This window comes from Poecilia reticulata, chromosome 22 (assembly GCF_904066995.2).
Source record: "Poecilia reticulata chromosome 22, P_reticulata-male-v2, whole genome shotgun sequence".
Classification (NCBI taxonomy): domain Eukaryota; kingdom Metazoa; phylum Chordata; class Actinopteri; order Cyprinodontiformes; family Poeciliidae; genus Poecilia; species Poecilia reticulata.
This window is the reverse complement of record NC_088851.1, coordinates 218,394-241,635: the sequence shown is the minus strand read 5'-3', so window position 1 is coordinate 241,635 and position 23,242 is coordinate 218,394. Positions and strand designations below refer to the sequence as shown.

The window sequence follows — 23,242 nt, the reverse complement described above, 5'->3', positions numbered from 1 at the left end:
CAGTGGGGTCGGGAGGGTTGCTGGTGCCCATCTCCAGCTAACGTTCCGGGCGAGAGGCGGGGTCACCCTGGACAGGTCGCCAGTCTGTCGCAGGGCAACACAGAGACACACAGGACAAACAACCATGCACCCACACACTCACACCTAGGGGCAATTTTTTAGAGAGGCCAATTAACCTGACAGTCATGTTTTTGGACTGTGGGAGGAAACCGGAGTACCCGGAGAAAACCCACGCATGCACAGGGAGGACATGCAAACTCCATGCAGAAAGACCCCAGGCCGGGAATCGAACCCAGAACCTTCTTGCTGCAAGGCAACAGCTCTACCAACTGCCCCACTGTGCAGCCCAGTTTTTAATTAATTTTATTTAAATTTTTGTATGATTCAGTTGCTTAAAAATGTCTTTTGCTAACCTTTTTAGCCCAAATTAACTGAAACTGTAACAGTGTTGTGATTTTATCTTTTTATAACACCTATAAACCAAAATAGTAACAGTGATATTTATTTTATTTGGGGTGATTGCGGCTCTGTGGGTATCTTGTCATCTTGTGATCGGAAGGTTGTAAGTTCGATTTCAGATTCTTCCTGCCGAGGGTGGATCTAGAAAAATATCTATGGGGTGGCAACAGAGGTGGCAAGGCTCTCAGTTGGGGTGGCAACTTCCACCCCCTGCCACCTCAGTAGATCCGCCCTTGCTCCTGCCACATGTCATTCAGACAACCCAAATTGGGTACATTCAGGCTTTAGCAGGAACACCAACACCGCCTCCCGCCCCCCCAGGCCGCAGCAAAATTGTCCAAGTCTTGACCGGTCCGCGGTAATAAAAAGGTTGGGGACCACTGCTATATACGTTCAGTCCATTAACAATTTTCAATGACTACGGAGCTTAGTCTATCTGCTTTCTTTCACACCTCGTTCAAATCACCAAAATCAGTAAAATCAGTGAGGATTTTGGTGAGTACACTGTAAAAAACAAACGGCCTCAATTTACGGTAAAAAACTGGCAGCTGTGGTTGCCAGAATTTTACCGTCTTTATACGGTAAAATTCTGGCAACCAAAACTGCCAGTTTTTTTTTTACCGTGTTTTCAAAATACGGTAAAATACTGGCAACCAAAACTGCCAGTTTTTTTTTACGTATTTTGGAAATGTAGTATTTTACCGTATTCTTAAAATACGGTAAAATTCTGGCAACCAAAACTGCCAGTATTTTACCGTATTTTTAAAATGCAGTATTTTACCATTTTTAAAATACGGTAAAATTCTGGCAACCAAAACTGCCAGTATTTTACCGTATTTTGGAAATGCCGAATTTTACCGTTTTTTAATAACATAAGTGAAAAACACGGCCAGACTGTATGATATATTGACATTTTATTTTTAAAAACCCAAAAACCTTATGGTAAATTACTGGTCACTGTTCTTACCAGAATTTTACCATAAAAATTATAGTACAACACACAAGTAAGTGTAACTTGTCAGCATTTTTATACAGAAAGTTATAAAGAAAATAAATTCAAATAAAAAAGAAATACAGATTATGAGTAATCCATTTAAAGAAACAATTTCTATTTAAAAATTCAGTTAAAAATAGAACCAATTCTATTTTCTGTCCAGTTTCCTCACGGTATTACTGAGATCTGGAAAACAAAACAAAAACAAAAAAACAGCATGTGTCCATAAGACATAACCTATTGTAGAAGAAAAACCGGTGATAAAAGTATTCTTGTTCTGGGTTGAGAGTCACAAGTCACTGAGTTCAGACTTTGCTCAGGATGGTTGTAGTCTTCCCAGTCACAGATTGAGATTGAGACTCACATGTTGTCAATCAGGTGTTTCCTCTCTGCTGGAAAACAAACAAAACAAAAGGTAGAAAGATGCACTACATGAACATCATATAAATGCACCATTCGCTTAAATGTTTGTTTCACCTTTGTTGACTTGCATATGGAGACTTCAACCAGGCGGTGTGATCATTTCTGACTGAAAATTCAGTAGTTCTTAAACCTTTGTTTGTTGTCGACAGGTGTGATCCTCTCTGCAACCTGACAAAGTGCACAAACAAAAAACATAAATAAAAACAAATATAACTGTTTTAGGCAATTTATGAAATAGATAATCACCATTTATCTGAGTCTCATGAAGGCCAATAAGTTGTCTTCAACCATTTATGTAAGTTACAATTCCTGCAAGCTAGCAGAAACAAAGCTGTAAATGTGTACACTTTTCATACAGGTAAACAAATGGATACACCTGAGACGATTTATGCTATGTTAGTTTTTCTCAGTCACTTTTGGTGCATTTCTCAAGTCATTGTTGGCATTTACAAAACGGTAAGCGCATTTCTCAAAACAATTTGTAGAAACAGCAAAAATAGCATTTGTTTGCTTGAAAAATCCTTAGTTCAGCTCTCAAAATTCTGTCAGTTAACATATAAGTGCATATAAGTGACTCAAAATAATAAGTTATAGTTTCTCTATGTACAGATAAGACAGTCAAATTGATTAATCATGGGAAGAGACTACAAAATTCATATTTACGCTTTTGTTGTAATTTATTGATGGACCATGCCATGGTGATTCAGAAAGAAAAAGACAAAAATGCAGAGAACAAGAAAAGTAGAAAAGGAACCACAGGTCAATCTCCTCATGGAAAACTGTACAGTGCTGTAGAAATTATATTACATTTTAATTTCCATCGTCATGCTGACAAAGGTTTCTCAGTGGGGTTAAGGAATGAACAGTAGGGTGGGAGAACCTCTATCAGCATCATGTTGTGGGTTGCAGCCATATCCTGATGTTGGACTGATGGAAACTGGCAGATGTCCTCAGCCTCTTCTGACTCTTCTTCTTCCCTCCCAACTGTTTCCTCCTCAGCCTCACTCCTCTTCTTCTCTCTGGCTGTTCACTCTGTCCAGATACTTGTTCATCAGTTCTCAGAAATGTAACATTGTGTTGTGTTCTGGCCATATAGACCATATTGTTGCCAACTGATGGTTCACAAGATGCACCTTCAATCTGTTTCAGAAAACTGGTTGATCGTTGGATGAGCTAATGGTTCATACATTGACCTGTTAGAGAAACTCAGGACTCACTTGGGAGCAATTTACCAATTCAGGACAGATTTAGAAAAGAACCAATTATAAATTAATTAAAATATGATTGACATTATGACAACTTTAAGACTTTTGCATGTTAAGACTTACACAATGAACTTATGCTGTTTTGGAAGTTGAGAATTCAACAGACACGTTTAACATATTTTGATCAACATGATTAAAGCAAATTACAACGTGGGAAAAGCAGAGAAGTGCACATAATCAGCTACATGAGGTACAAAAGCAAAACTTGCAAAAGGAATGAGAAACTAATTTTTTGATGTGCAGAAGTGACACAGTAATTTGAAGATTGAACAGGTAGCTTTAAGAATTTCAATTCTGTTCTGAGAAATGCACCCAAACTGAAAAAAACTGTAAAATATTAATATTTAAATTCTCTTATCTTAAAATCCTTCAACTGTCATGGACCCAGTGACTTTAGTGCAAGTATTTTGGGGGTGAGAGTTAAGAGGTCAAAGGAAAATATTAAATATTAGGTCTGATGCCAAGCTTTATGCTTCCAAGTATTACCAAAGTATTGAAACAAAAACTAACGTGTTCTTCACAGATTTAACTTGCATGCATGAACATGTCACACTCAAAGTAATTCAAATTAATTACTGAACCAAACTTGGAAAAAGTTGCTTCTGCCATTAACAATAACTTTAAGCACATGCAGTCTAAAGTAGACCAGAAATATAATCTATGCAGTCGTTCCTACAGAAACATTCATGGAGGTGATGCATCTGAGAAAATTAAATGTTCCATATAGTAAAAATATCTAGCTGCAGTGCATGTACATAAACGGCATGGCTCAGAAATGACACATTTCTTTATCAGTTGGTTAAAGTAATCTAACTTCAGTTAAAACTGTGAAAGGAGCTCACCTGTGATGCAGAAATGTTTCTTCTCCTCCTGAACGCGCAAAAATAGCAGAAGCTTGATTTCAAAGACAGCAGCCGCATCCTGATAAGGACCAGGCCTACTGGGCTCTCAGCACCCTGAGCTAGCACCTGCTAGTTAGCAGCCTTAGCTAGCGCACTGTGACTTTACTGTGTTGAGTTCAGGACACCAGTGTTCTGAGCCACACTCAACTACAGTAACAGAGTTAAAAGAATCTTGCTGTTGATGCTGAAGGATCAAGCAGCAATACAAACTAGATAATTATTTGTTTACATGACAAATAACATTATCCATTTACTGTAAACCCTGCTATTTATCACAATAACAAAATGAAAAACTATCTAGACTCTAGATAGTCATAAATCTATCTTAAATTAAACTTAAGATAGTTCACAACTTTTATGATTTTGGATAACACTAGAATTGTTATTTATTGAAGTTTCACAAATCAGATAAATGTTTCACAAATCCCACACTTGGTTTTAAATATTCTGATATGAGTTGAGAATAATCTAGCCCAGATTTGAAGAGTATAGGTTTTGTAGTTTTTTTAGCTAGAGTAAATTAAAGACGCTGATGGTAGTGAAAAATTAGGTGGAATTGCCCTTTAGCCATTTCCCAAATTGGAAGCAGCAATTGGAAACCAACTTCAGTTTCATCAAAGCAAGTGGGGCTAACATACAGTTCTCTTAATGTATAAGAAATCTATGGTCGGCATAAAATGAATCTTAAATGCATCATTTAAACAAACACTCTCAAAAATGATGGTGGCGTTGGCTGTAGGAGTTTGCTTTGCAATCGGTGGGTTGCCAGATTGATGCCTGGTCCACTGTTGAGATTTCAGTTTGGTGTATTAAAGGCATTATTGAAAAAGAAACCAAAATATCACACCAGCATTCTGTTCTTTGTAAAAATTACTTTTGCAGTCTCGTTTACGATTTTACATTGTAGAAATTAAATATCAGCAACATTTTAAATTTTGGCTACAATATATGTCTGTATTTTCTACATTCATGACTGTCAAAATTACTTAAGATATATGTTTATTTAATTATGATAATTCCATGTATTTTCTACGGTAATATAATGCTTTGGATATTACAGTCAGTTTCTGTTGGTATTTTACCATTTTTTTACCATAGATTTGCGGATTTTTTTTTTGCAGTGTCGACTTACTGTAATTCCATGTATTTTCTACGGTAACAAAATGTTTTGGATATTACGGTCAGTAACCGTTGGTATTTCACAATTTTCTTACCGTAAATTTACTGACTTTTTTTGCAGTTTTGACTTACGGTAGTCCATGTAATTTCTACGGTAATGAAATGTTTTCGGGTATGACGGTCAGTAACTGTTGGTCTTTTACCGTTTGTTACCGTAAATTTACGGACTTTCTTTGCAGTTTCAACTTACGGTAGTTCCATGTAGTTTCCACGGTAGTTCCATGTAGTTTCTACGGTAATTACATGTTTTTGGATATGACGGTCAAAAACTGTTGATCTTTTACCGTTTTTTACCGTTAATTTACTGACTTTTTTTTACAGCAGCATTCCCATGGAATGGACTCAACCATAGTTGAGTCCATTCCATGGGAATGCTGCTCTTTTTAACATCAGCCATGATTTTGTCAGTAGACGGAAGGAATCAATTGTAAGCATACATATAGTCATTACAGGGTATCAATCAAATGATTGTTTTGAGTTACCTCAGTGCCAGCTGCTCCAGTCCTTCAATGGAACTAAGAGATGGAGAAGGGGTGGAGCAAACCTTCCCAGATCACAGATTGGTTCATACTACAACTCAGCATCAAGAGAGGGGAATGGGGTTTTCTTATGTTAGTTTCAGTTAGGTTTTTGTGGTCCCCCTTTCGTGTCTTTGATGTTTACTGATCAGCCACACTCTAAGAAATAATCTTGTAAATTTACAGTAACATACTGGCAGCTATAGACGCCAGAAGTTTATTGTGCACAGTAGCTGTACCGTAATCAATCCTGACAGCAGATTACCGTCAATGTGAGTATGGTACGGATACTGTGAAATAACGGTAAAGTTCTGGCGTCTATAGCTGCCAGTAGTTTACCGTTTTTTCGAAAGAACGGTAAAATACTGGCGTCTGTAGCTGCCAGTAGTTTACCGTTTTTTAAAAGAACGGTAAAATACTGACGTTTGCAGCTCCCAGTAGTTTAACGTTTTTTTAAAAAACGGTAAAATACTGGCGTCTGTAGCTGCCAGTAGTTTACCGTTTTTTCGAAATAACGGTAAACTTCTGGCGTCTATAGCTGCCAGTAGTTTACCGTTTTTTCAAAAGAACTGTAAAATACTGGCGTCTGTAGCTGCCAGTAGTTTACCATTTTTTAAAAGAACGGTAAAATACTGGCGTCTGTAGCTGCCAGTAGTTTACCGTTCTTTCGAATGAACGGTAATCTACCATTTTTTTGAAAGAACGATAAAAAAAAATGCTGGTACATACAGACACCAGTTTTGTTTTTTTCACCGTTCTTTCAGAAAAACGGTTAAAAAAAAGCTGGTGTCTGTAGATACCAGTATTTTACTGGAAATTTACCTTTTCAATCCTGTAATTACCTTTTAAAATGTTAAATACTGTAATGACGCCAACACACCGCAGATGTAGTACCGCCAACAGGATTTATTAGAAATAAGAGCGAGCTGCTATTCCTTAGGATGCAGCTGCGCCTCTAACAAATCGTTAAACTCAACTGAATAGCTTCACTGCTAACATACACTGAACTCTCCGCTCTTCCGGTGTTGTCAGATCCCACTCCCCTGATCCTTTCGCCCACATGACAGGTCCATCACATGTGAGTGGAAGTCAGCAGAGTCAGATAGGGGAACCCCATAACACTCTACACATAACAGTGATCACAATGCAACTTATAACAAATACACATAACCATATGGACCCCAGCAGAACTAAAATACAGAATCGTTAAAATACTACGGTGGTCGACAGATGCAAACGCGCAGCAAACAAAGAAAAGACGCAAACAAAAAAAGAGATGCAAAAATATATATAGATAAAAATAAGTGTTACAGACCACTAGAGCATTGTGTCCGAATTCAGGGTCTGCATCCTTTCAAGCTCATTCTTTCATGAGCTTGAGAAACAACCTGGAAGAGGGGTCCTGCGAAGGCAGAGAGCATTGCAGAGAAGCTGTAGCCTTCAGCTAGCTGCATTCTACTATTGCATTCATTTTATGAGTAAGCTACTGCCAAGAAAACTGTAATGCTACTTTTTAAAGTACAGTCTTAGTTTTACCATAGAACATTAATACCTAGCCCAGTGTAAGCTTCTTAGAAGTGCTACAATTGGTGCAGTTTTAAAATGCATAATCTGCATAATCAGAACTTCACATAACTCAGAAGAGGATGGAGTTTACTGTAAATGCACAGTAGCTGTACCGTATTTAATCCTGAAGAGGATGCATCGCATCCCTAACCCTAACCCTGTGTTATGGTAAAAAATAGGCCATCAAAGTCAATAACACTAGTCAGAGTCAAAGTTTCACTAACACTGGAATAAAAATTGAAGACTCAGTTTACAGCGATATAAACTGGATTTAACTAATTAATTTCTACAATCTTATGAACATAAAAACACAGTTCTAAAAGAAATATCCATGCTTTGGTTATCATTAAGCAAATCAATGAAAAAGGACTTCCAAAATCTAAAATTCAACATGGCTGAAATGTGGAATTCTAGTAATAACAGGGTTTTAAAATGTGAACTATTAATAGTTTTCAAGAGTCCAAGTGGCACTTACTTTATTAGATGCAGATGAAGGCACCGTCCAACATGGAAAAAGAAAAGACAATACAATTTAGATCCTGAATAATATGGAAACAGAAATATTTCAAAGAAAAGAAAAGAAAAGGACAACAACTAACCTGAATGAGATGCCACTCAAAGTCCATCAGGTTTTTGATGAGGGTGGAAACCTGAACATTGACTGTCACTTTTTCTTTTGAATGGTCTTTCCAGTCTACATCTACAAGACAAATAGAAAAAGTTCCATGCAAAAAAATACTTCCAACTATTTTAAAAATATTTAAAAACTTTTAAACAGGTCAATTTGACCCACAACATAATAGGAGGGTTAAGTAAGTACTCATCTAATGCTGAGAAAACTATAATATCTTAACTGTTTGATAAGCCTGTATCAAGAGCTATGCTTGCAAGTTTTAAACTGATTTATCTTGGTCACCGGCCTCAGTCTCATATTATTCTTTGTCTAACACTGAGAAATGCACACATGAATAGCCTTTTGTAAGACTCATTTATCCTATGAGTATGTATAGCTTCCAGTCACCACATATACATGTGTTGCTACCACAAGTGGTAACACCTTATTTGAAGGGGTGTGAATAAGACAGACATGACACTGTCATAAACATGACGTGACTCCTGTCATGAACATCAGTAAGTCTTCATGAATATTTATGACTGTTGTCATAAAGTGTCATTCGGTAAATCATGACACTTTTAACACAAAGTTGACATAATTCAAAATGTCTTTGTTAGGGTTAGGGTTACTTGACATTAATCTAGACAATCTAGTCAGTTGGACCCCATTTCTAAACACAAGTGCTAAGTACTGCAATGAACCATCTCCACCAGTGAGAGGCAGCAGTGCACGAACAGGTGTGCAGTGTGTTGGTGAAAAGGGAATCTTTCATCTTGTGGGGCCTAATGGCCAGACCTCCTGTTTAAAAAGAAGCTGAAGTTTGACACCTAATATATATGAGGTATGTGTCTTATTAACTTTACATTTTCTTTGAGAAAATAACATTGACTATGTTCTCTTTCTTTGTAATGTTAGCCATGAGCAATTCAAGCCAATCCTACCTTGCTGGAAGTTAATGTTAGATAAAGTTATTAAACTCCATTACTGTAACGTTAGATAAAGGCAAATTGTTTTTTTCCCGCCAATTTTAATCTAGCAAATTAAAAGCTAATACGTTAGTCACAGTTATCCTTTATGTGCATTATTTAGCAACTCGGCTGATGTGACACAGTGCTTGTGTTTGCTCTGGAAAGAACACAAGAACACAACTTTGTCATTAGACAAAGTTGGCTAATGAAGACATGCAACGAGTGTGGAGGATGATAATGAGGACCAGCCACCAGAGAAAGAAGTTCCTGTTTGACCAAAGAGAAAGAAGCAGATGAAATATTCCCCCAAAAAATTATGTAAGTCGTTTTTGTGTTAGTATTTTCATAATGTGAAGTGGGGTAGGAGAGGCAGAAGGGGGAGCAGGAATCAACATTCACCAGTTGAGTTAATAAGTTATGTTTTAGACAACTAAAAACTGGTGTTACATCTATTTATTTATTAATAAGCTTCTTGCAAACAACCATAAGTCAGAATATCTGGTTGGAAATAATTTAGAATGCTCATTAAGTAAAAAGATACACTCATGTGCCTAAAACTATACATTAAATGATGCAATCTGAATAACAGTGGCAGTCTGACTGAACTTCTGCCAGACAAATATTTGATCAGAATAATTTTGTTCAGCTCCATTTATTATGCTACTTGTATTAAGAAATAATTGTATTGAACTTTATAACAACCAATCATGTTAATTAGACATTTGTCTGTCAGTCTACCATTCTGACAGTGTGCAGAAAGGAGCATTTTTGGAATGGCATTTAAATAAATGCTGAATTATGATGACATTGGGTGCGTTCACACTGCAGCCTGAAGTGACCCAATTTCGATTTTTTTGCTGGGGCCGTTCACACTGCCAGTAAATGCGACTTGTATGTGTTCTGCAGTGTGAATGGGCAAATGACCTGAAAGTGTCCCGCTTGCGCAGTAGAGGGCACAATAGCGTCAGCGTTTTCAGTGTTCTGCCAACTGCCATAAAAAGAAGAAGTGCTCAGTGTTTGCGGAAGTAAACATGAAGGCTAACGGTGGAGCATAGCTTGCACATTTGAAGTTGTTGTCTGGCCGGAGCAGCATATTAACAACTTCATCCTCATATAGTCCGTCATGGTTGTTGTTTTTCTTCCCACTTGCACGTATCATGGCGCAGAATAGTGATATTTGTTGAGAATCTGACTTTCAGTTCGGATGAATGCGACCTGAACGTTAGGGCACATTTGAATTGGATACATGTTGGATATGGGTCAAATTCGAAAAAGAATCCAACCTGTGCTGTTCAGACTGCCATGAATAGATCAGATACAGGGTCGGAATTGGATCCCTTCACGATGCAGTGTGAATGCACCCATTGTTTTCACCATGATTAACTATTGCAAGAACAGCTGTAATTTCTGAGCATTTCTGGACACCTTCAAAGAGCTGCTTCTGGGAAATGAAGACAAGAAGAACTCCTGTTTTCAGAGCATTACAGGAAGGCTATTATGAAGGAGATGGCTGACATAATCAAAGCAAAAAATTTTACTGCTGAAAGAACCTATTGTCTTAAGTTCAAGAATAAGTAATTCTGTTGTAGTTTTTCAATCAGTATTTCAGGGTAACAATATGCTGACCATACGTTAAACCCTCTGTTATCTTAGAGCAAGTTATCTTTTGTTTTATTCCAATGTACAAAGGGTTTGTTCTACAGATATGATAGTTCAGTCTGGAGAGACTCAAACGGAGAAAGAGAGCGATTAAAAGAGTTTAATGACAAAATGAACATGAAAATAAACAAAGACTTTGGCGTTCAAGCCCTGGCCGGGAACGTCGAGCTGGACTTTGATAAGCTCGATGAACATTCTTGATGCAGCATAGGAATGTAGACCCCCGGGGCTTGTACTGGTGGCGGCGGTCAGAGGAAGATGAGGCCTGAGAGCCGGGAGCAGAAGGTGGAGATGGGGTGGAGGTGGGTCAATTGCAGCTGGTGAGCAGAGGAGGCCATGGGTGAAGATCCTTTTGAACTGGAGCCCAAACGATGATTGGCTGGAGCGAGGCTTGGACCGGCGCCGATAGGTCCAGATTGCAGAGAGGGAGGCGCTGATTGATGAGGCAGGTGCGACTAGAGTCTTCCAGACTGAACTTTTGTCAAGACTCTATTTCAATCTGGAGAGACTCAAATGGAAAAAGAGAGTGATTAAAAGAGTTTCACAAAATGAACATGAAAATAAACAAAGTCTTTGGCATTCAGGCCCCGGCCGGGGACGTCGAGCTGGACTTCAATAAGCTCAATGAACATTCCTGATGCAGCATAGGAATGTAAACCCCCAAAGCGGGGCTGAGGCCCGGTTAAGAGAGGTACTAATACGGGGTTTTGAGATGATACTTAGGGATCGGAGGAGGCGAAAAATGGAGGTGTGACTAGGGACTCGAGAAGGAGTGAGATGAATAGGGGCCAAAGACGATGCCCCAAAGCGATGGTGATTGGCTGCTGGGAGATGTAGGCCAGGAAGGGTTGCTGCCGAAAGAGGGGATGCTGGTAGAAGAAGGCCAGCTGCTTTTTCGCCTGAACTGTGCTGCGCTGGAGCAGAAGGGAGAGAAGTGACTTAGGAAAAATTCCTAAGTCGAAGCCAGAATTTATTATATTGAGGCTGACCAGCTACTATTTAAGGTTGCTTTGAGCCATGGAGGGAATATTGACCAGCTACACGATCCGTCGGCATCCCGTTTACTGCACATGTCGCCTTGCAACAAGGCGAGAGTCACAATTAGGCTAATATAATTTATGACTTGCAGACTGTGCAGATACTGTAACTTCTCTTTAGCCGGTGCACAGCTTTTTTTAAAAAAATTTTATACTGGCCTGCGTTTAATTCGGATGGGTCATTAATGCACATCTCATTCACTAGCGTCGATTGGTAGCAAAGTTAAATATGGGAGCAGAGATATAAATGTGGTAATCGTGAAGATCCGGCTGCTCTGCTCTCGGTAGCTCGGTGCGCAAAGACGGCTGTTTATGAATAATCCCTCTGCGCAGATAGACATGAATAAGCGCAGCTGCTAGACTTGAAAGGGACTGGGAAAAGGAGCAGGAAGTCCAGTGCAGGGCATAATTGAGCTCAAGAAGTAAGCTATCGAGAGCTTGATAACGGTAAATAATGAAGATATGCTACTGTGTGCGAGACGCTGTAAAAGAGCCCGGAGAGCCACCTGCGCTCGCCAGTGGAGGGGGAGAATGCTACTATTTATTCGTTCATTCGTTTAGAAGCCCTGGAGCAATTGAAACATCGCCGAGTGGCACATGTGAATACGGCATGAGAGTTCGGGAAGGGGATTGGCTAAAATGCCTGCGCTTTATAGCACTGCGAAACATAAATGAGACATGTGAAGGTTACGTCTTACTCCGACAGCCCGAGGCAGGCATAGCGTGAGAGATCCGAGGGGAGGCGCTGATGAGCGGGCTGACAGAAGCTATGTGGAAGGAGAGAAGCTGTTGATGAGGCTGATTCTGAGCGGGGATCCAGTGGGAAGGCGATCGTGAAATGGAGAAAAGATGGACGATGAACTGGGAGGAGACGGTGACGTGGTCGGCTCATGCCAGGGCCTGAGGTGAAGAGAGAAGGCCGAAACCCTGGGGTTCGATCGAACCCAGGTTAAGAACCACTGGCCTAGATGGATCCTGGTGTAGGTGGCGAAGAAGCAGGAAACGTTGAATCCCAATCAGGCGAGACAGCGGCGGGAGCTGCATGAAGTGATTGAGGCAGGGCCAGGATAAATTCTCTTGCGATTGAGGAGGAGGAGCCGAGCATGCGGTTAGGCGGTCCTTATGACTGCAGGATCACGGATGGAAAAAATGGGGAATCATGAAGAAAAGGATCTTTTGAGATTGCTGGCTGAGAAGCTGTGGTGAGCGGCTGAACGGCTCAATTGCAGCTGGTGAGCAGAGGGAGGCCATGGGTGAAGGTCCTTTTGAACTGGAGCCCAAACGATGATTGGCTGGAGCGAGGCTTGGACCGGCGCCGATAGGTCCAGGTTGTAGAGAGGGAGTCGCTGATTGATGAGGCAGGTGCAACTAGAGTCTTCCAGACTGAACTTTTGTCAAGACTCCATTAGTTATAAGTAGTTCAGTGTGTTTCACTTCACTTGAGGTAAGACTTAATATCAATGAGTCTGTTAGCATAACATTTGACACTGTAATTACACTAAATTACATCTTTATAATTGTTGCTACTAATTTCACTTTACTTGAGGTAAAAGTTAATATTAATAACACTGTTATGACGATGACATCTTCATTAAGTGTCATTACATAATGAAGTGTCATTAATGACACTTCATTAAGTAGCACTTTGAAACAAGTAGCAGAGTGCTACTTGTTTCACTTTGCTTGAGGTAAGAGATAATATTAAGGACACTGTAGTGACACTTAATGACATCTTCATAATTGTTGCTACTTGTTTCACTTTGCTTGAGGTAAAAGTTAATATTAATGACACTTAATGACATTTTCATAACTGGTGTTATTTGTTCTACTTTAGTTGATGTAAAAGACATGTTTAATGAGTCTGTTATTAAATCATTTGACAGTGTAATAAAGCTTAATGAAATCATCATTGCTTGTCCTTTCGCTTTATTTGAGGGAGTGGAATTATTAATCACTGTATTGTTAAAGCGTTTGCTAGTGTAATAATTAAATCATTATGACTACTATTATGACTAATTTATGTCAGATCATGATTTCTTGGTTAATGACAAGTTGTCATAACAAAGATTTTTTGTCTAGATTAATGTCAAGTTGTCACAACAAAGACATTTTGAATAATGTCAACTTTGTATTACAAGTGTCATGATTTACTGAATGACACTTTATGACAACAGTCATAAATATTCATGAAGACTTACTGATGTTCATGACAGGTGTCGCGTCATGTTTATGACAGTGTCATGACAGTCTTATTCACACCCCTTCTAATAAAGTGTTACTCCACAAGTCATACCAGTGTTAAGCTCAATGTTTTTTTTAGAAATCTATGGAACTAACTACTGGAATAAAACAAATTTCGGTCACTTTTTTTATTTTTTCGTTTTTCTTTAGTGTTTTATATAGGAGAGCACTTTTGAACTGCCTTGTTGCTGAAATGTGCTTTACAAATAAACTTTTTTTTAAAGGTTTTGTTTGTTCTAGTGGCTTTTATTTGAAAGTAATTTGACAGGAAAGAGGGTTATGAGAGAGTTGGAAGACATGCAGCAAATGTCACCAGGCCGGGAATCGAGCCTGCGACCACCGGCATGAGGACTAGGATCTCAATACATGGGTTGTGCTTTGCCCCTGCGCCACCAATCATCCCCTTCAGAAATAAACTTGACTTGATTCTTGATGTATGTGATCATTCCCCAGGCTTGCTTCTCAGCTGACTTTGCAGAAGCCGGTCAGCACTTGGAGACCCTGAAACAGCTGTGTGGTACTCTGAGTCCTGAGGACACTCATCACCTGGCTCAGACACAACTGGAGTGTGAAAAGAGGTTGGCTGCCATTCAGCATCAGTTTAGTGGAGACCAAGATTCACCACAACCTGATTCTCTGTGACGTAATGAAGGGAGGATAGTAATCGGAAGGCTATTTATTGTGTCTCAGACTGTCAAATTAATCTGCCACACTGGTTTGAGCTTTGTGTAGAACTTCAAGAGCAGCAGGAGGAAGGTTATCAACCCAAGTTTCAAGGCAATGGACAGTTTCTGTGTTATTTTTCCAAAATAAGGTAAACTTATTTCTTAGGTTAAGATGTAGATGTGAAGCTTTTTAGTCCCAGAGGATTAATGAGGGAATTATTCATACATATATCAGATATGCAGGCATTTATTCATTCATGAAACTACCTCATATGATCTCAGATTAGTTTAGAAAAATAGACAAAAGATAATTCATTGATTTTCTTTGGATATGGACCTGTTTTTATAAACATTTATAATACAGCATTTTTTAAAAGATTAAATTGGGTATAACGTAATTCTGGTGTTTATTATTGTTTTATTTTGTAGAGTTCATCAAGGCTGTGGTGAGGTTGGGACCACACAGAAGGGATCTAATAAATCTAGTGAAAACCTTCCAGTTTCAGGAGAGGTAAGACTAGAAAAAAACATGTTTTCTGTTAAAAGATTTCCTTAAAATTCCAGTGAACAGGTTAACAGAATATTTTTTGTATTTGACCATTTCTTATTTTTTTATATGTTGGAAAAATCTGATGGTTGTCCTTCATTTTCACGGATTACAAATTCACACATACTTGGTGCAGACGCACATAGTACATCACAGAGGCAACTAAATCACAAATCAATTCTGAAAATAATCTCTGACATGGACAAGAGTTAAATGCATCTTGCTGACTGTGGGCTGACAGAGCTGGAAGAGATATGGCCACATCGGCCAGAACCTGGCAAGCGGTCGGCGAGGGAACAGCAGACCGGAGGCAGGTAGAGTGACACCTAGAAGACCAGGAACAAATCCTGGCCTCCACCCAATCAATATGGGGGTTATGTGTAGTCAGCCAGTCGAAACCAAGGACTACGGGGGAGCTGGACGAGGGGAAGACAAAGAAAACTATTTCTTCCATGTGGTTACCTGAGATCAGTAGGTGCAGAGGCTTGGTCCGGTGGGTGACCTGTGGCAGGCTCCTACCGTCCAGGGCAGAGACCCGAAGAGGAACCGGTAAGGGTTCAGTTTCAATGGTGAATTGGTGAACTATTTCGGAGCTAATGAGGTTCTGTCCACAGCCAGAATCAATGAGTGCAGATAGGGAAAGTGAATCATGATTGTGGAAGAGCGTAACCGGTATGTTGAGGCGGGGTTTGGTGCTAGGTTGTCCCGGCAGTCTCCCCGCTTTTACTGCCGGACCTGAGAGTTTAAACGGATGGGACAGTTAACAATAATGTGGCTGGGCTCACCGCAGTAGAGGCAGAGTCGAGAGCGCATCCTCCGTTGACGCTCCTCGGGCGAGAGTCTGGTGTGTCCCAGTTGCATGGGCTCGGGTTCATGAGTGGAAGGAGGCAGTGGTGACTGTGGAACAGCAGAGCAAGCACTAGCTCGAGCCAAACGTGAAGGTGAGCCTTGGTGAGTTCGTTCCCTGGTTCTGGCTCGAATTCGGTTATCTAGTCTTATGGTTAAATGAATGAAATCATCTAGAGACTGGTTCATCCAAAGTGGCCAGTTCGTCTTTGATCTGTTCGTTAAGCCCATGAAAAAAGGCACTCTTTAGAGCCATGCGGTTCCAGCCTGAAGCAGCGACTTTGATCCGGAAATCAATGGCAAAGTCAGAGACACTCCTTTTACCCTGCTTTAGCCCATGTAATTCTCTAGAAGCTGCCGTCTTTTCGGTCTCCTGACAAAACACTTGTTTAAACTCAGCTAAGAATTCGGGGTATGTGCATCCATAATTAGATGCCGTGGAAAACCTGGCTTCCGCCCACTCTAAGGGCTCGGCCCGTCAACAGGGATAACAAGTATGATATTTTAGCATCATCGTGGGGGAAGCTGTGAGGTGAATGGTTGAATACTATTGTACATTGGAGAATGAATCCTTGAATTTTCTTTATTTCACCTGTAAATCTTTCAGGGGTAGCCAGGCGGATCTCCGAAAATCCGGAACGGCTGGGTGGATCCGGGTCTGCTGGTTGAGCCGACGAGGAGACAGAGGAGCGGTTAGAGCTCTGTTGAGCGGAGTTCTGTAGGAAGTCAGAGAGTTCAGTAAGTTGGCGGTTTGTTTCAGCTTGGCGATTACCTAGCTCTCTTAGAGCTGCGTCGTGGGACTGGATGAGGGCGTGTTGATCGGAAATAGCCCTTCTGATTGCATCTGCGGAGGTCGTGAATTGGCCTGAGTGTTCTGTCATGATGGGATTTAGCTTTCGAACCCACATGCAAGAACACAATCAGACAGGTGAGTAAAATACAATGATGGTTTATTGAAAGAACAGGAAGTAGATAGTGAATACTGGATCAGCGAACCGGGTCGTCTTACTGTCAACAGGAGACACAGAGTTAGGGGGGAGATCAGCGGTGATTTCCAGGGAATGACTGATGAGTGCTTACTTGGAAGGGAGGTGATGTAGACGGAGTGGAGCGAAGGCAGTGAGCTTGTAGGAGAGCAGTCAGGTAGCTCCACTTGAGAGGACGGCCTGGAACTAGGTCCGTCAGAGTTTGTTCTCCGGGGGGTTCGGGCGTGGGTCTCCAAACCCGTGGCGTCCCAAAGGGCAATCCACCGGAGATGGACCAACGAAGGGGGGGAAAACGCACACACACGAGGAGTGGCGTCTGACCGGTAACACCGACAGCGTTGAGGGAGGACACAGGAGGTAGATACACACGAGGGGGTGGCGTCTGACCGGTAACACAGACAGCGTCGGGAAAGCACACAGGAGGTTGATGATCCATGAAGGGGAAAAGGCACACTCACTCAGAACCCAGCGACGATGGATCACAACAGAGCAACGAGGAGGCGGCAAGATAATCTGACGAGGAAGACAACAAGGGGTTAGACTGGAGCAGATCACAGAAGGCCTATTTCTGGAACAAATGTTACCGATGTAAGCAAACACTCAAGCGATGAGACGAAGAGGTGCTGCTGCTTATATCCGTAGTCCACGACTCCTAAACGTGTCACAGGTGTGAGTACGGGTTGAACCCAGCAGCTTCTCAGGGGTTCTGCGTGCAGGTGCCATCTGGTGGACACCAGGCGGAACAACGGTTCCATCCATGATAAAAAACCCATTCGAAACAAAAATAAAGAAAAGACTTAACAAAATAAATGGGGAAGACACAGAACCTGACAGGAACTGAGTCTCTGCTGGTGTATGATCGCAACATACTACTAGACCTCCAACCTTTGGTCCAGGATATGGATTTATTTGATGTTGCTGGCCAACAATCCTTGCCTCCGCTTCTGTCGGAGATTCCGAGTCACCTGTTCCGGGTTCCTGCGCTGCTTTCACGGAGGAGACGTCATCATCGCCGCGGTAGATGAAGCGGCCGGCTGGTGAAGCTGAAGTTTTACCTGACGCACTGTTCTCCTTTTACCCTATCGTCGCATAGATAGTTTCTGGGCTCTCGGGTGCCTCGACGTTTCTTGGATCCCGTCGATGTCTGCTTGGTGCCAGTGGTCGGCGTTCAAGCCACTCTACACCGCCGTCCCTGCCCTTCCCGGATCAACATTCGCCGACGGTGTCTCCAAAACCTGAGACCGTTGTGCTGGGTTTCCCGACCTGTCGTAGCCCATGATCCAGTTCTTGTCAGAATTGGCCTGGTAAACACTAGGATGCTTGTGAATAAAACTTTTATTCTTCGGGACTTTTTTAGTCACCAAAACCTGGATTTTCTGTGTGTGACTGAGACGTGGCTGAGTGTTGGTGACTACACTGCTCTATCTGAGCTTTTACCGGCGGACTGTTCTTATTTTAATTCACCACAGGCTTCGGGAAGAGGGGGAGGCACAGCGGCTGTTTACAAACAGGACTACCGATGTAAGCAGTGTTTTCTACAGACGTCTTTCCCCAGCTTTGAGTTTACGTCATTTGAGATAAGACACGTAAACCCAGTTTTCTGTGCTGTCGTCTACCGGCCCCCCAAATATAATAAGGATTTTATAAGCGACTTCTCTGACTTCTTATCTGGGATTATAACTAACTATGAACATGTTCTTATTGTTGGAGACTTCAATATACACATGTGCTGTATAAGCCTATGGTAAAGGACTTTTTAAGCCTTCTGGACTCTTTTAACCTGGTACAGGCCGTATCTGGTCCTACACATGAGCACGGACACACACTGGACCTGGTTATTTCCTGCGGTCTGCCTGTGACTAACCAGGAAACCTGTGACTGTGTTCTCGGATCACCTGCCTGTTTTATTCAGTGTTACTTTGCCACCTACTGCAGTTAAAACTCGCGCTGCTGTTCGGCACTGTCGGATTATTAACCCTTCCACTGCCACTCAGTTTTCTACTGCTTTTCTTCAGCTCTGTGGATCATCTGACTTCCTCCACTCTGATACAGAAGAGCTCTGGTCCTGGTTCTGTTCTTCCTGTCAAACCATCCTGGGTTCGGTTGCTCTACTAAAAACCTGGCAGCCAAGAATTAAACCTGAGCCTTGGTTTAATGACAGAACTCGTGCTGCAAGGAAGGAATGTCGCTGTGTTGAATGAAGGTGGAAAAAGGATAAACTGCAGGTTACTTTTCAGATTTTAAAAGACTGTTGGCGTCTCTACCAGAGCGCGGTTAAAGAGGCTAAAAGGGAATATTTGGCAAATATAATTTCCTCAAACAGCAATAACCCACGTGTTTTATTTAACGCCATTGACTCTGTACTTAATATTCCACAGAATGCCTGTTTGGAAGCTTCTACTGACATGTGTGATTATTTTCTGCGTTTCTTTATTGAAAAGGTTGGTAGTACCAGGGCTCTTATCACAGCTCCTGACTCTGACCCCTCTGTTTCGGTCCTTGCTCTGCTGCTTTCACTCAGTTTGAGCCTGTGACTGTTTCACTTTTAGAGGACGTGGTTGGCCACATTAAGCCATCAGGTTCCCCCCGTGATTCTGTCCCTCCACAATTTTTTAAAGATATTTTATCTAGCATAGTGCAGCCTGTTCTTGCAATTATAAATAGCAGTCTGTCCTCAGGTGTGGTCCCTGCTAGTTTTAAACATGCAGTAGTGCAGCCATTGCTTAACAAACCTGGCCTTGATCCTACTGTTCTGGCTAATTATCGGCCTATTTCTAAGCTGCCTTTTCTTTCTAAGGTTTTAGAAAAAATTGTGTACTGTCAGCTGACACAGTTTTTAGATGACAATGGCATTCTGGAGGTTTTCCAGTCAGGTTTTAAAACTCTTCATAGCACAGAATCTGCTTTAATAAGAGTTTTTAATGACATCCTTCTTGCATGTGATTCTGGTAACCATATTGTTCTGATTTTACTTGACTTAACTGCTGCCTTTGACACAGTAGATCACGACATTTTAATATCGCGATTACATCACGTAGGTATTGATGGCACTGTTCTTAAATGGTTCAGGTCTTACCTGGAGGACAGAACAACTTCAGTGAAAATTATTGACTCTGAATCATCTGCTGCTTCAATGTCCTATGGTGCTCAATTCAGGGCCCTCTGCTTTTCTCTCTTTATTTACTGCCTCTGGGTTCTATACTTAGGAAACATGGGATTTCTTTTCATTGTTATGCTGATGATTGTCAGATTTATTTGCCCATGAAGCAGAAGGATGTACATTCAATCACACATCTCCTGGCATGTCTAGGTGATATTAAAGCTTGGTTGGCCTTGAACTTTTTAAATTTTAATGAAAACAAAACAGAGGTGATGGTGTTTGGACCCAGTGGCTCCTGTGAGTTCTCCTCTGTTGACCTGGGACCTTTGGAGGCATATTTTAAACCTGTTATTACAGATCTTGGTTTTAAGGTTGACAGTGATTTTAAATTGGACAGCCAAATCAGAGCCGTGGTTAAGTCCAGCTTTTATCATTTAAGGCGATTGGCGTCAGTGAAATCTTTTTTGAAACTGTGATCCATGCTTTTATTTCGACTCGATTGAATTACTGCAACTCACTTTATCTGGGAGTCAGTCAGTCGCTGCTCTCATGTCTGCTGCTAGTACAGAATGCTGCTGCACGACTTCTGACAGGAACTCGAAAGGGAACATGTGACCCCTGTCCTGGCCTCACTTCACTGGCTGCCTGTATATTTTAGGATTCATTTTAAAATTCTTATGTTTGTTTTTAAATCACTACATAATCTTGCCCCAGCTTACCTCTCTGAGCTTCTTCACCCCTACATACCCTATCAGTCTCTCAGGTCCGCAGATCAGCTGCTCTTGGAGATACCGAGATCCAGAAGGAAGCTCAGCGGGGACAGGGCTTTCTCTGTCATTGGCCCAAAGTTATGTAACGACTTGCCTTTGCAGGTCAGAGAGGCCCCTTCACTGTTCACTTTTAAAGTTCGTCTTAAAACTCATCTATTTTACTTGGCTTTTAACACCAGCGGGATCTAGTTTTAAATTGTGTGTTTTTGTTTTTAAACTGTTAAGTTTTTATTTTTTTATTATGTTGTGTTTTAATGTACAGCACTTTGTATCAGCTGTGGTTGTTTTAAAGTGCTTTATAAAGTTGGTTTGGATCAAATCGCTTGATGATGCTCAGCACGAACGTCTTCAGCCGGGCCCAAGCACCAACAAGAACTCAGTCTAGGCCTGTCACGATAACAAATTTTGCTGGACGATTAATTGTCTAAAGAAATTATTGCGATAAATGATAATATTGTTTCAAGACCTTTTGACACTGATTTAATGGAAATGACTAATAATACATGCGATTTCCTGATATTTATTTTCAAAATAACACGTAACACTGGAACTGATAAACTAAATAAACAAAACAACCAAAATAATAACAAAAATAACAAAAATAAAATGGATTCTTAGTCTCCATTAACAAAAAACTTACTTGAATAAAAACTAAACAACATAAAGCCAAAGTGGAAATAAATACTGCATTCAACCAAAAGAGTGCAGATTATGAAGTCTGTATTGCCCTTCAGTAATCTCTAGATTTAAATAGAGAAAACGGGCACATCTGACTACCTAATGCAGTAGTTCACACTACACCATTTTTTGCCCCAATTTTCCCCTTATGACAATCTTAGATCGTTGGCCGATCTAACCGATCATCCTGCAGTGTGTGGTGTGTTACGGTAGATCGTCGTGGCCGCGCCGATCTAAATCAGGGGTTTTCCCCGACTGGGAGCTTAACGCTGAATGTGATAGGTAGCCAATCAGAAAGCGCGGATTCTCCTCTGCGCTTTCTGAGGGGAAATTACGGAGGGGAATCCCAAACAGCTGAAACCGCGCAACCCGAAATCCAGCGGACATCGGAGATGATATGTGGAAACTGTCATGATCCGTGTTTCTATGTGTTTATTTTCAAGTTCCTGTGTGATCCTGTTCCCTGTTAGTCCTGTCTCTGCGTCTTTCCCCGTTGATTGTCTCCCAGGTGTGTCTCGTTCCCGTGATTGCCCCGTGTGTATTTAGTCTCACCTGTTGTCTGTGTTCTTCGTCGGGTCCTTGTCAATTGCTTGTCGATAGCTGTAGTCCTCGTCGATTCCTGGTCAAGAGTTTGTCTATGGTCCCTGTTGATTGTCTGTTTTATTTCCTCCGTCTCCGTGCTGCCAGTTTCCCTCGTGTTGTTCCCCGCTGTTCCTTGTTCCTGGTTTTTTCAATAAATACTTATATTTCTCGCTACATCCTGGGTCCTGCCTGCGTTTTCACTCACCGGAAACCACCGCCGCATGACAGAAACAACATTAATATTTATTTAACGTTTCGTGCAAAGAATATAGAAATGACAAAGGGAGAAGTTGGAACCAAATTGCTACCTCAGTTGATAAACCCGGTAAGTTTTCAGCTGTTCTTCGTTAACGTAACATAAATAGGTTATAATGATTTTTATTCAGTCAGGACTTTACGCTGACTCTATAGCCACATGCCTCACAGGTAGATTCTAGTAAAGCATTGATTAATTCCTGATTTTAAAATTAGTTAACTGGACTTGCAGCCGTTATTTTGTGCCCATGTGGCTGGACACCACACGGCACGACAAACCCGATCGAACAGTTATACCTAGGATTTCTGTCGGCTAATGTGTGCCTCAGGGTTTGAAAATGGGCCGACAACTCCTGTAGTGTGCGCTCCACATTAGACGAAGGAAATGAGGAAGGGAGGGTACTGACCCTCCCTTCCTCATTTCCTTCGTCTACACTGGTAGAGCACTGGAGCTGAGCCTTTTTCATTCAGCGTCATCAACAGAAAGAAAAAAAAAGGCAGGAAGAGACGATAAAGACGATAATTAAAATGATCTCGATAGGTTTTTTTATCGTCCGATTAATTGATTTATCGTTTATCGCAACAGGCCTAACTCAGTCTAATAAATCTTTCTAACTGATGTCTTTTTCTCTGTGTGAGTTTCTCCAGATTGAAATGATCTGGATGGATTCTGAGCCAAAATGCTCAGATTATATTTGCTGCATATTCCACTAATTGTGCGGCGAAAGATTTCAGAGTGGGACAGAGCTGGACAGCTGACAATATTTTTGCAATAAAAACAAAATGAAAAACACTATGATTGAACTTTAATGTGCTTGTTACTTAACAAACAAAAATTAATTTTAACAAACCATGACTATTGATGACCATCAGTAACATCGATACTTAAGGCTACTGATGGCTGGCTGGCTTTAGAAAAAAAGAATTCATGCAATTATTTTTTGCTCTGGGTAAAGTGTGGGTGAGCATTTGGTTTGAGCCCTTAA

The 23,242-nt window shown here is 41.0% G+C and overlaps 1 protein-coding gene and 1 long non-coding RNA gene across 4 annotated transcripts in view; one reads left to right on the top strand and one right to left on the bottom strand.

The window, feature by feature from the left end:
- LOC103458066 (uncharacterized) overlaps positions 1-23,242 on the top strand; it is a 243,167-nt gene that overhangs the window by 125,752 nt on the left and 94,173 nt on the right. For both annotated transcript variants that reach the window (XM_081603523.1, XM_081603524.1), the window contains exons 26-27: positions 14,281-14,405; positions 14,922-15,003. In XM_081603523.1, coding sequence (XP_081459649.1) covers positions 14,281-14,405; positions 14,922-15,003 — 207 coding nt within the window. The remainder of the gene's footprint in view (positions 1-14,280; positions 14,406-14,921; positions 15,004-23,242) is intronic.
- Positions 1,734-2,238, bottom strand: LOC145550076 (uncharacterized). 2 transcript variants are annotated; one of them, XR_014085921.1, is made up of 3 exons: positions 2,123-2,238; positions 1,931-2,044; positions 1,734-1,845 (listed from the first exon to the last, which is right to left on the bottom strand). It is a non-coding gene; the product is annotated as an uncharacterized LOC145550076 (long non-coding RNA). The 2 variants fall into 2 exon arrangements; XR_014085922.1 differs by having other exon boundaries at positions 1,931-2,037.